This window comes from Corvus brachyrhynchos, unplaced genomic scaffold (genome assembly GCF_000691975.1).
Source record: "Corvus brachyrhynchos isolate BGI_N302 unplaced genomic scaffold, ASM69197v1 scaffold116, whole genome shotgun sequence".
Lineage (NCBI taxonomy): Eukaryota > Metazoa > Chordata > Aves > Passeriformes > Corvidae > Corvus > Corvus brachyrhynchos.
The window spans coordinates 14297304-14309813 of NW_008240221.1; the positions used below are offsets into that span (position 1 = coordinate 14297304).

The 12510-nt window shown below is 40.2% G+C and overlaps 1 protein-coding gene and 1 long non-coding RNA gene across 3 annotated transcripts in view; one reads left to right on the forward strand and one right to left on the reverse strand.

Annotated features, from left to right (window-relative positions):
- The window catches only part of CLIC5 (chloride intracellular channel 5), a 79791-nt gene extending 67740 nt beyond the window's left edge, over positions 1-12051 (forward strand). For both annotated transcript variants that reach the window (XM_008641836.2, XM_017745054.1), the window contains exons 5-6: positions 450-631; positions 2885-12051. In XM_008641836.2, coding sequence (XP_008640058.1) covers positions 450-631; positions 2885-3052 — 350 coding nt within the window. In that variant the 3' untranslated portion in view covers positions 3053-12051. The remainder of the gene's footprint in view (positions 1-449; positions 632-2884) is intronic.
- Positions 1128-2869, reverse strand: LOC108449292. The gene is made up of 2 exons (XR_001865441.1): positions 2630-2869; positions 1128-1463 (listed from the first exon to the last, which is right to left on the reverse strand). It is a non-coding gene; the product is annotated as an uncharacterized LOC108449292 (long non-coding RNA).
- Positions 12052-12510: the final 459 nt, after the last annotated feature.

The following is a 12510-nucleotide window of genomic DNA, read 5'->3' on the forward strand; positions in this document are numbered from 1 at the left end:
TGCTAGAAAATTCTTCTTCATTGCAGTCCTACATGGCTGGCTAGAAAAATGAAGGAGCAGTGTACAGCGTTCCAGTTCCTGTGTGATGGCTTTCAACAGACCAGAAGAATATCATAGGGAATATGTGGTTTTTTGGTGTATCATATTGACAAGTTGTTTTTTTCTTTCTGTGATCTCTTTCATGCTTTTTGTTGTTTGTCAGGAGAAGACATGGCACACCAAGGTCCCTGTGTCCCTTTTCCCATTGCAGGATGAGCTTTATCCTCAGGCAGACATACCTTGCTGGGCTACTTTGCCATTGGATTGTGTAGGCTTTGGAGCACAAATTAACAGCAAAGAAATTGGTTCTTGGCTTTTTTCTAGGCACTACTGTAGCCATTGAAAATGAGTGTTTATTAACAATTCTTATCCTGCCCTAATCACTTATTCTTTGCTTTTTTTTGGGCAAGCTCTTGAAAGGGGCTTGGTGAAGGCTCTGAAGAAGCTGGATGATTACCTGAGAACTCCCCTGCCAGAGGAGATTGATGCAGACAGCACTGAAGAGGAGAAAGTATCTAAACGCAAGTTTCTGGATGGAGATGACCTGACGCTTGCTGACTGCAACCTTCTGCCCAAACTCCACGTTGTCAAGGTAAAAGATATCATGAGATCGTCAAAGAAGCCTTATCTGACACTGATGTGCCTTGCTCTGACAGCTGAGTGCTAAAGCCAATGTGTATTTCAGCAGAGAGACTTAGAAGAGCAGTCTGAAACACACTTTTGCTTGTCAGTGTTTCCTACAGGTTAACTAAAGGAACTTATATTTAGTACATGGGAAAACTGTCCCATCACTAATATAGTGGTGAAGACAATATTAAGTTCTAGGTGTCTTGTCTCTTTATTTTTACCCTGCTGCAAGTAACAGCAGCATTTCATATTAATTAGTTCCTAATACCCTTAAGAAACATGTCAAATCTTTAGTCAGTTCCCACCCATTTGTAACTTAAGAGCAGCAGTCCATCTCTTTGGGGAATATTTATTCCATCTGGTATTTCACACAGAGAAGTTAACAAATCAAAGTCACTGCCAAGGTCCAGGATTTAAGATATACTATGGTTGCTGGTATAGTGCAAATCATGTACATCATCTTGACTTCTAAATGTTGCATTTATTTAATTTATCAGATGACATGTTGCTTTAGAATAACCCAAGTACCTGGCAGACCTTGGCAAGCTAGCGAGCTAGGAATTAAAGCCAAGTCATGCATCTAATTTGGCTCTGTGAGCCAAAACATAAACTGAGCCTGGGAGCTGACTGCACACATGCAAAAAGGAAAAAAAAAAATTAAAAAGCACATAAGTCACCAGGTAAGAAATGTGATAATATCCTCACAGGTTTAGCACTTTTTCTGGCTCGTCTTCATTGGCGACGTTGGAGTCAGACAATGCAAAATGAATGTGTGGCCCCTCACTGGTTCTTGTCTCCTGGGGATGAAATGAAAGATGTCAAAAGAGAATTAAATTTTTTCTCAGACAAGCATAGCCATAGGATATTGCCTGAAAAGCATTTTACAGATAGAAGAAAAGGGTAAATTATTTTTTCATTTGATGGAAGATGTGTGTTGGAAATTTTGAAAATGTTGACTTAAGTTGCTCAGCAGGTTTTATCTTCCCCATATGCGTGTGAAGCATAATGGAAGGCAAGAATGCTTAATTAAATGCAGTTTAGGACAGGATTTGGGCTTGCATATACAAAATGGATCCTGGTAATAAAAACAAATCACAGTTATTTCTGAGAACATGACTATCCTAAGAAATCTGAGATGGAAAACAGCTCTACCATGTGCTTTAAAAATAAAGGGGAACTCTGTGGCACATATGTATGTAATTTATGCCCAGGAACAATTTTATACTGTCAGAAAAATTAGAGATTGGAAGCACACGTTAAATTAGCTAATCCATCCCTTCCTATCAGCTAGTTCACTCTGTCACCACAAGCTTATTCTATATGGTATATTCTTATAGGGAAACTGAAATATCCCAATCCAGCAAGGTACTTAACCAACCAACTAGCTTTAAGTACACATTAATCCCATTGACTTCAATGGGACTGTACAGGTGCTTAAAATTAAGTATGCACTTAACTATTTTCCTGAATAAGGGCCTGAGTGTTTTTAGAAATCAAAAAATTGCCTTGATAGACAATTTCCTAGTCTAAAAAGTCTTGAAATAACCATTTTCTCCCTCAGTTTACCCCAATGCTCCTGTTTCTAATAGATGCTAAATCTGTTAGATTAGATCATGGTTTCCTAACCATGGTGCCCATACCACCCTGAATTTTTCCTTTTCATGAACACGGAGACAGCCTTCCAACAGCTGTAGGTGCTTATATCCTCTGACACAATTGGCCAGGCAAAATATATTACATATATTAAAAATATAATACCATATACATATATAAAATAATGTTAAATATAACAATTAATATGAAAACATGTTATTATCATTACTAATGCCTTTCTCTTAAATCTTTCTTGCTTTTTATGATTCAGCCCCTTCTTATGTGGTTTCTCAGCTTTAAGTGAGGTACTCAAGACTTGTAAAAAACCCCCAAAACCCCTAATATGGTAAAATCAATGAAATTCAAGTACCGTAACAGTTGCAATTTGGTGACAGTAGCCAGGTTGTTGCTTTAGAGTGTCCTTAGGCCAAGCAGCAGCCTTGCAAGGTAGAGGGCAACCAGCAGTCACTTCTCAGGCTTTTCTGGAAGTCCCCAATTCTCCAAACATTCCTCTCGTTTGCTATCAATTATATGACAGAAAAGAGCAAGAAGCTCCCTAAGAAGGAATCTGGAGATACATCACCAGTGAGGTGGTTTTTTTCCCTGTGTTTTATCTTTTCTTTAGATTGTTGCAAAGAAATACCGCAACTTCGAGTTCCCGGCGGAGATGACGGGGCTGTGGCGGTACCTGAAGAATGCCTACGCCAGGGACGAGTTCACCAACACCTGTGCAGCAGACAAAGAAATCGAGCAAGCCTATGCAGATGTGGCCAAGAGGCTCAGCAAGTCCTAACTGTCCCCAGCCGTGGCTCAGTATCCCCTTTTACAGACTCTGCTCCTTGTTGCCTTAAGATGTACTTTATCCTTATGTTGTCTGGTTGGCATCCCTATGACTTCACCTGTTCCAAGTGTATTGGGCAGGGACAAATCTGCCTCTCCCTGGAGAAAAGAGAAGGCAGCTCGTGTGAGGGGGTGGAGACCCTTTGAAGTCTAATCCAAGATCTGGCTCAACTAGTATTATTTGCAATCAGTATTAGAAATGAGCCCACTTGACTAGTTTCTTGTTCTGTGTTGGGGGTACATCACTACCTGTATTCTTTAGAGTTTTAAAAATAGCTGAAATTTCAGGTAAGAGAGTTAGGAACACATAGAACTGGTTCTTCTCTAGGTTATTTCAAGGACGCTTTTTTTCCCCAGTTCTATTAAGATCCTTGAGGCATGAACAAAATACAAGAGAGAGAGAGGGGGAAAATAGGAGTTTGACCCTAAAGCAGAAATGCTCTTAGCAGTTATATTTAAATAAACTCTCTGAATGCATCTTGTGTCTTAGCAGGCCCAGGAGTTTATTGGGTATTTATTTTTAACTTGGCGCAAGAGGGGGAAGCCTGAGTGAATATGTCAGACTTGCAGATGCTACTCTGCATAAAATTTGCATGGTGGTGTTGGATCTGAATGTTTAAAGCAAAAGACAGTGAATGAGCAATTGAGCAGGCAGCCCTTGGAAGAGCAGGGCCTGTGCCAAAATGCCCAGTGGATCTGCTGGTTGGTAGAGACAGACAGACACAGCAATAACAGGGGCAGCAGATTGACTCCAGCACCCACAGAGGGAATTGGCACAGCAAACCAAACCACGTAGGATATTGTCGTCTTGACTGTATGGTTGCCAGTTCCTTTATAATTGCTATCTTGGGAAACTTGGATCAGCAGTGGGAAGCTGTCGCTGCACACGGATTCCAGGCAGGGGAAGTGCTTTTGTCGCCTTGGGTTCCAGATGGGTCACTTTCAAGTGCTCATCATCTCACCCCAGGAGGAGTTTGCTGTGAGAGCCTCAATGAGGCCAGGCTGGCATAGTGAGAGGCATGTTTCCAGCCAGGAATTCAGCAAGTGTGCTAGCAGAAATCCATGCATGATGCCTCAATTCCGCTCGTCCAGGCTTTATTGATCCAGGTTCCAAGATTCTGAATTAGGTTTTCTTCTAAAAGAGATGATTTTGCTCTGTCTGCGGTGTCTGCCTGGCACTTCTGCTTTACACTAGTGATTGTTTGCCCGTTCCTTTAGCAAATTCAGAATGACAGCTCTTTCACTTGAAACTCTTGTGCTCCAGTATGTACAGCAGAGCACATGGCTCAGAGGTTTCAGTTTGGGGGAGATTTATTCCTGTTTTAAAAGATAAAGTGAAGGTGAGCTGTAACCTAATATGGCTCCTCTTCTGATCAGAGCTACTAGAGCTGCACTGATTTGAGGGGAACCCAAAGCTGGTGAGCTGTGATCAAGGGGAACCTCACAGCAGACTTGTTTCCAGCCAGAGAGCTGGGAATGTGGAACAACATTGAAAGTCAGGCTCTGCCGTGTGATGCTGATGACAATCTGAAACCATCCTTTTGCTTTGGCGGGATAATTCCACTTTTCACACTAACCCAGCTGGGAGCAGAATGTTGTTCATTGACTGAAGAGAGTTTGCAGTTGACTATTGTTTCGCATGCAATGGTCAATTTGTTCTGAACTTTCAAAACCTTGGAAGAAAATCCATGAACTCCCAAGTCTTCTCCTAGAATGGGCTATTTTAGCATTGGCTAGACTGGAGGGCAAAGGTTTGCACTCTTTAAAATATTGCTGAGAAATCAGCTGGCTCAGAGAACACTAATAGCAGCCAGAAAAATCTAATGAGATTAGAAGTGTCTGCACAAGCACATGTGGCTTGTTAAAAACATTTCTTCATGAGATTGGAATTATTGTGATATTATTTTCCTTTTTTTCTTTTTTAAAATTCCTGCAATTAATTATTTATTTATTTATCTTAATTGACTTGATCCTTTCTTTCTGTCTTTCTGGTTTTTGTTTTCACTCAGCACATGGGTCAGGACGGTTCAGTCAGTTTAGAAAAGTGTTATTAGCAAAGCTCTGAAAATTTATTCCTAGTGGAAAGTCTTCTCTCTGATCAATGGTCCTGGGGATTTTTTACTTTCAATATGACCCTGTCAATCAGCACAAACTACATTTTTCTCAGTTGTCTTTTCCCAGGTTTGCACTTCAATCAGTAGCTTTGTTTAGCCACAGTTGCAGTGAATCTTTGAATAAAAGGCATGGAAGAAGATGCAGATTCTTGTTCTCTGCTTATTATATTTAGCTCCTAAAAGAAGACTGTGCAAACATGCAGCAGATCTCAGGCAGGTGAACCAGGGTCTGCCCTGATTTCCATCTCAGAATCTTCATCATTTTGCTGAATCTCATAGTTCTGAAATGCTCTTATATGGTTGGTTTTGTTTTTCATACAAGAGGGCCAAATCACAGTTTATTTCAGTGACCTCAAACTGCATCTGTTTTTAAAAAATTATGTTTAATAATGGTTGGGCTTATATCAAAAAGAAAATGATCTATAAATGCAATGAGCTTTTTCTAAGATGATTTCCATGTTCTTAAAAAACTTTTTAAGATTTCATAATAAAATCTGAAAGTCCACAGGCTTAATATTTTTTAAATTAATTACAAAAAAATCCTTAAATAGTTTCATTTTTCATGCAATATTCCAAAATATCTAGATAAAATATAATGATGGATATGAGAAAATATTAGAGGGAAATGGAGCAGTTTTCAGTTATGGTGCTGGTTCTGTCTGAATTCAGTTCTCACTCTGCATCCTAGCTTTGCATTTTACTCATAACTTTATTATAGGCTGATCCAAGATTAGGGACAGGTTCAGGCATTCCCTGACCTTTATTTGGGTTTGAAATTCAAGCTCATCTTTTCAGATCTGTAACTTTCACTCACCTTTGTGCTTTTTGGCTTTATCCATAGCCAGAAGCAGGAAATACTGGAAATCCTACATAGAAAAGTGTTTTGCTAAGATTTTGAGCTCAGTTCTCAAGACTCAGGATCCATCACCAATGAGATTTTAAAGGGCTCCAGACTCCTTTAGGCAGAGTATTTTTGTATTCCATTGTATTTAGAATTATAAGTAATAAATATTAATCATACAAGATTCTATATCTACATTGGCAAGGCAGCATTTTTGAAAAGAATCTGACAAGACAGACATTGCAGATTTACAATAACTTTGTTCATAAATTTTTTTGCAAGATGTAAAGAAAGACATAGTGCAGAGAGGGAAGAAGCCAACAATGTGGATTTAATCATCTACATTTCAGAAATGCAGACCAAATGTCTGTGAAGATGTCCATTTCATCCAAACATTTCTTAGATATTTATTTCAAAGCTCCCTGCTCAGTCAATCCAACACTCTATTCATATTGGAATGAATATTGATTTTTCTTCTATTAGCAGTGGTATGGGAGTTCTTGAGGATCCCATAGATTAGTTACCCTTACTCTCTGTTAGATTGTTTGAATTGCCAGGAGGTCATTTTGCAGCACAGGTAGGACTAAGAGTATCCTTTTAAAGTCTGTTTAAACTAGGGCTTCTGAGAAACATTTTTTCCTATAGAAATCATATAATGATATTGCTTTATCAGGTCTAGTGTAGAATACAGAGCTACAGGTTACTCCTCTGCTTGCATCAACTGAAAAGCCACTGCCGGGGGGGAATGACAGTCTATAGCACAAGGAAAATGGACAGCTTTGTTTCCTACAAGAAACTCAGCTGAATTCCATATAACATTTATTTAAAAATATATATTTATTTTATTTTAACCCCTCAACACCTTTCTCCCTCTCTTGTCTGTGCTCAAATTCAGTTCCAAGTTAGTCATAACCATTTCCTCAGTGATTAGTAGCAGGATTCTTGTGGATGGACACATGGAAAACTGTGTTTTAGTGTAACCCTTCCATCTGGTAGGATGAAGCCCCCTGTCTGCATCACCTGAGTTTGGCTAATTAGCTGAGTTGAAAGTATTGCAAAAATCTAGCCAGTGGAAATCGCACTCCTGTAAAACCAGAAGCACATGGAAGCATTATTTTTTTAAAAAATGAATAGGCGTTTTAAAGAAAAAATACCCCAAAACTCTTGTGTCCTTCTTCATGTGTATTCTTTTAAGCATGGGGAAGTTTTCCTTTGTTTATTACTCTTCTAGATGTATTTATTATTCTTGAATTACTTTTGATAGTAAGAAATATTTTTCCAGTAAGATTTTGCCTTTTTGCTGAATCTTTCTTCTCTTCATTAATTTTGATGTCTGCAATGACTTAGTAATTCCAGAGGAGGCAGGAAAGCTGTGAGGTTTATACTTGTTGAGAAGTTGAAGGAGGTAATGATTTTTCTTTTTTTTTCTTTTTTTAGAAAACAGTATTAAAGCATTAAAAAAAAAAGTGTCTTTTCATCTGGGATACTTTAACCAGGAGTGATATACTGTTTAGTCTGGACTGTGAATTTCAGCACAGACAGGAGCAAGGCAGCATGTTGAGGGTGGCTTTGCCTAGGGGTTTCTCTGAGGTAGTAGACATGTTCCCTCTAAGTCACAAATTTCTCATTTCCTCCTTTCAGGAGGGATGTGCTGGTTTGGACCCTGGACTATGACAGTGCTCAGCAGTGAAAAGAGGAGTCCTGTTCCCTTTTCTCCCCTTCCAGCTCACATGCAGGGAAAGCAGAGAGCATTCAGCTGCTTTATTTCCTTGTCCCACATTCCAAACAGCACTCAGCCCCAGAAAGGCCCAGAAACCCCATCCAATGCTATTTTCCAAAGCTTGATCTGTCCATTTTTTAACACGTGACATAAAAGCCTGTAGAATCACGTGTAACCCCTCAGGCACTCCCCAGATAGGACTCAGCAGCCTCTCAGAGACTGTAGCAATCATCTTATTCCCCTGTTGCCCCAAATCATTCCCCTTTCACCATTCACTGGAGAAATACTAATCCTGAAAACACTCCCCAGGATACGTTTGAATGTGGTGTATTTGAGTTGTGCTCATCAGCTAAGCAGCTCTGAATGGTGACATTGTCACAGCTCAGCAGGTCATGCCTCTGCTGCCAAGGGGACCCACCACCTGCTGGAGGAGCCGAAACTGCTCCACCAGAGATGGTGCAACCGTGATGAAAGGTTTGAGGGCCACCTTTCCTCCTGCCCGGCTCCCTGTCTGAAGTGTTAGAGCTCAGCTGGAGCCATGATCCAGTGCTAATGAGCATTTCTGGCTTCCAGCATGTGAATAGGGACTACTGATGTGTTTAATGTTAAACATGTGCTTGCCTGCCTGCCTGGAGAGGGGCCTAGAAGTCATGACAGAAAAGCCTGTTTTAACGAAGGGCGTTATTTTTCTCTTCCCTTTGAAATCTGGTGGCAAAATTCCCAGTGGGGGAATTCCCAATAGGAATTCCCAGTAAAGCCAAAGGCGGCATAAGCATGAAGATGTTTCTAGTGCAGAGAGAACAGTGTACACCCAGGAAGAAAAGGAAGCAGCAGTGACATAAAGGGTCTTAGTGCAGAAGGAGGACACCAGGTGGCAACTGGAGGGACACGAGTGGTGCTGCCAGGCTCTGTTCTGGTCCCATGGGGGGTTTCAGAGTGGAGCTGGGACCAGGCTATGCTGGCAGTGTAATGCCAAGGCATGTTCTGCTGTATCTCCAACCACACTCCCTATGGTGGTATCCCACAGCACAACGATGCCTCCATTGTGTCTGCCTCACTCTTATTATGAAGTGGCTTCTCTAAAGAAAGCTAAGAAGGGTGGGGGATTTTTTTTTTTTTTTTATGTATACATGAAGTGAAAACAATCCAAATATGCTTTAATGGTTCTCAACATGATACTGTCAATTCTCACCACAGGGTGGAATTTGTTGGTGGAAATTAAATTAAATTAAATTAAAGCAGAAAAGCTTGGCTATTGCTAATGGGTACTACTGGGAGCCCTAAAAGCAGTGTGCAGTGTAGAATCATAAGAGGAGTGAACATCCTTTAATTCCCAGAATTGCTTGGGTTTCAGAGGGTCATTTTAGCCTATTCTACTGCACTGCTGAGAAGTTGCTCTTTCCCCGTCTCTCTAGGTCTATAAACTGAGGAATTTGGGAAACGGCTACGGGCACCAAATTAGTCTTTTTCACTCCTTTTTTTTCCTCCTTCATTAAATTAACTACTTTAGTTTGGAAGTAAGCAATAAGTAAGTAGAATTTGCAAACAGCAGATTTCTCTACTCTTTCATTAAGAAAGTTTTTAAGAGCTTTCAGGAAATGAGAGGTTATCCCCAGCTTTGGGAATAAACTGCAGTATAAAATACAAATGGAAGTGGGATTCTGATTAAATTATTGAAGCAGAAAGATTGCAGTTTGTTTTAAGGAACATGCTTAGGAGTAAGCAAACAGAATATTCCAGATACTGCAATAGGGGCTTCAGATTCAGTTCTAGTTTCTGGTTTGAGTTTTTAGGGTTTGTGTTTGTTTTTTTGGGTTCTTTTAAATTACCTATTGTACAACGCGAAAACTATATATATACATACACATATATATATTTTCAGAGTATTTATCTGCATTATTTAATTCAATAATGCTGTGAAGTTTGTTGGGATGGAAGGTGGCATAAAGAGGAAAACTTACACTCTTGAAACAGCACGATTATTTCTATGTCTTTGATTTGGTTCCCACTGGAATAAACACGAACCACACCACTTAGTTGTGTGGAAGCAGGATCTCAACTTCACAGACCCCGAAAGTTTGGCTCTCCCTTGGAGGACAAGGTAATTTGCTGTTTAGCAATCTGAGCCTTGCAGTGGGCATAATGTGTTTTGAAGGTGTCCGGAGCCGTCCTTGGGTGAAGGAGCCATGCTTGCAAAGGACCACAGTGAATCCCCTGCTGTTTTAAAATGAGATTAAGCCATCATGAGATGTGGACTGGCTAACCCCAAACCAGACACATTCGCCTGCAGCACAGCCGCTAAATTGGTCTGACATCAGGAACCGCAGCGAAGGAGCTTGGCCTCAGAAGTGAGTCAAAGCAGCATCTTTGTCACCAGTCATTTTCTATTTATAATGACACAGATCTATTTTATAATCACAGGGAGGCACAACAGGAGTGTGCTTTGTTCTGCCTAAATCGCATTTCTCGTGCGGGTGCGTTTAAACACAGCCCTTGGCCTCTTGCCCCACACCACACACACCCAGGGCGGGTAGTTCTGGCACAACAATGCACACCCTGTCGTGCTTGAATGCTCAAAGTCTCCAGTGCTGGAGCAATAAACTCCTGCTAAATGGCTTAAAAATGTTCCCTTAAGTGCACCGAGCTGCCCCGCTGCTGCCTCACTTCTCATTTCCAATGCCTGTTCTGTTTCTAAGCCTTGTGTTTCGAAGAAACCAGGAGTATGTTGTGTTGTTTAGTGATGGAAATTGCTGGGCAGTATTAACAGTAAGAATTTGGGGTGAAAAACCCCAATCCCCAACCCAACCCTCTTTCCTGATGCAAACCTGACAGCTTTTGCTCCTGACTGTGTTTTCAGAGGCTATGAACAAATTCCCAACAGCTGCTTGGTTTGGTTCCTGGAGGATGGGTCCTCATCTGTGCAAACCCTCAGAGCTGTGATGGTAACCCCCCTTTGCTCCCTTTCGTCCTTTCCTTTTTTTTTTTAAATGAAGGGTCCTGCTGTGTATTTCCTAGAAAATTATGATCTAGAGATCAATAGATTTATTTTTGTAACCTGGTTTCAGTTCTAAAGCCTGAAGATCAAAACCAAGTTGCATAGTAAGATTTGGGTGTGAGCAGAAGTGCTTTTTCCCCCTCCCAGACCTACTTGCTTTCAAATCCTGACTCATTTGGGGCACAATTCTGGTTACTTTGAGGGGGTCTGAGGTTTAAAGTGAGGAAGGGGAGCCCACTGATGGCAGGAACCAGTCTGGAAGTCTTAAGAGATATGTGGACAAGTTTCCTATCAGTGCATGAGCAACCTGTGCAGAGACCTGCATAGCCCCAATGGACCCACAGTTGCTTAAAAACTGCACTGACATTCAAGGGCAAAATTTGGGCAGTGAACCATGACGTGATGATCAGACATGGTACCTCTTCAGCATGTTATACAGGCAAAAATAGCTCATTTGAAAGGACACTCAAATATTTAGATACTGGTCAGGGCCTGAGTTCACAACTGGATTTTCTCCTCCAAAATGTCATTAATCCCAGAAATGCCTAATGGCTTCAGGACTCCCACCTGAAGTACTGGGCTAAAAGCACGATCAGGAACCCTTATGGAGAAAGCATGAACTCAGGTCTTTAAACTGAGACCTGGTAAGCTTCAAAGAAAAGTAATTTATTTGTAAACAACTATTTTATGGTGTCTGACAGTGAAAAGTAACTGTGCATCCAGGGGTCTCCATCAGATAAGAAAGAGAGCCAGGATAAAATCCCTTTGCATACTTGTGTTTTTCAGTCAAGGAACAGCCTCTCTTAATGTGCAATTTTAGATTAGATTGCTACCTTTTGGGGTAGGAACTATGTATTTGTTCTCTGCATGTGCAGCTCCTTACGTGACAGGACCCTGATTAGGGCCTTTGTGTGCTGCTCTAACCCTCATAGTCTACAATAATAGGAAAAATATTACTAAAATGTCATTGCAGTTCACCTTTAATATTATGATTGTGAGACTACTCTGTCAACTGTGAATAAAATAATGTCCTTTTTGTATAATAGGTAGTATATTTTATTATTGAAAAAAGAGTTAATTTAATTTTTAAACACAAAAAAATGTATCTGCTCATTGTTTCATTTTAGGCCTTTGAATATATAAGCAAATATTTCTTTTGTATCCTTCAAATGAGTATGTGTTAAATGAAGAAACCCACCTTCCTGAATTGGAACTGTTTATAATTATATTCCAAGAGTGATTAACACCTGATAATTTGAATAAAAGTGGTTTATTTTCTCATTGGGTTATGGCTGAACTTTTGTTTAATTTTGTTAATTGTTTTTTTTGAAACAGGCAACTTTTCTTTGCCTGCAAGAAAAAAAAAGTGTGCTCAGAGCTTGAGTACAGCTATAGTCATTCCTTACTCTAAGAATGGGATATGAGAACTGGTGGGGTTATGATGCACATCTATAAAATAATGGACAGGGCAAAATGGGCTGTGACTATTCACTATTTCGCATATCAGAGGTTATGTCTTCCTAATGAAATAATCAAGCAGCAAGCTTAAAGCAATCAGAAAGTATAAACTTTTTACTCAATGTGTAATTAAACTTTGGAGCCCTTTACTGGATGATGCTGTGCAGATCAAAATGAATATGGGCTTCAAATATGGACATATCAACTTCCTGAAGAACAGATCCATTTGTGTTGTTAAACATGAAACTTCGGAAGCAATTTCCAAGTCAAGAAGTTTCTAAAT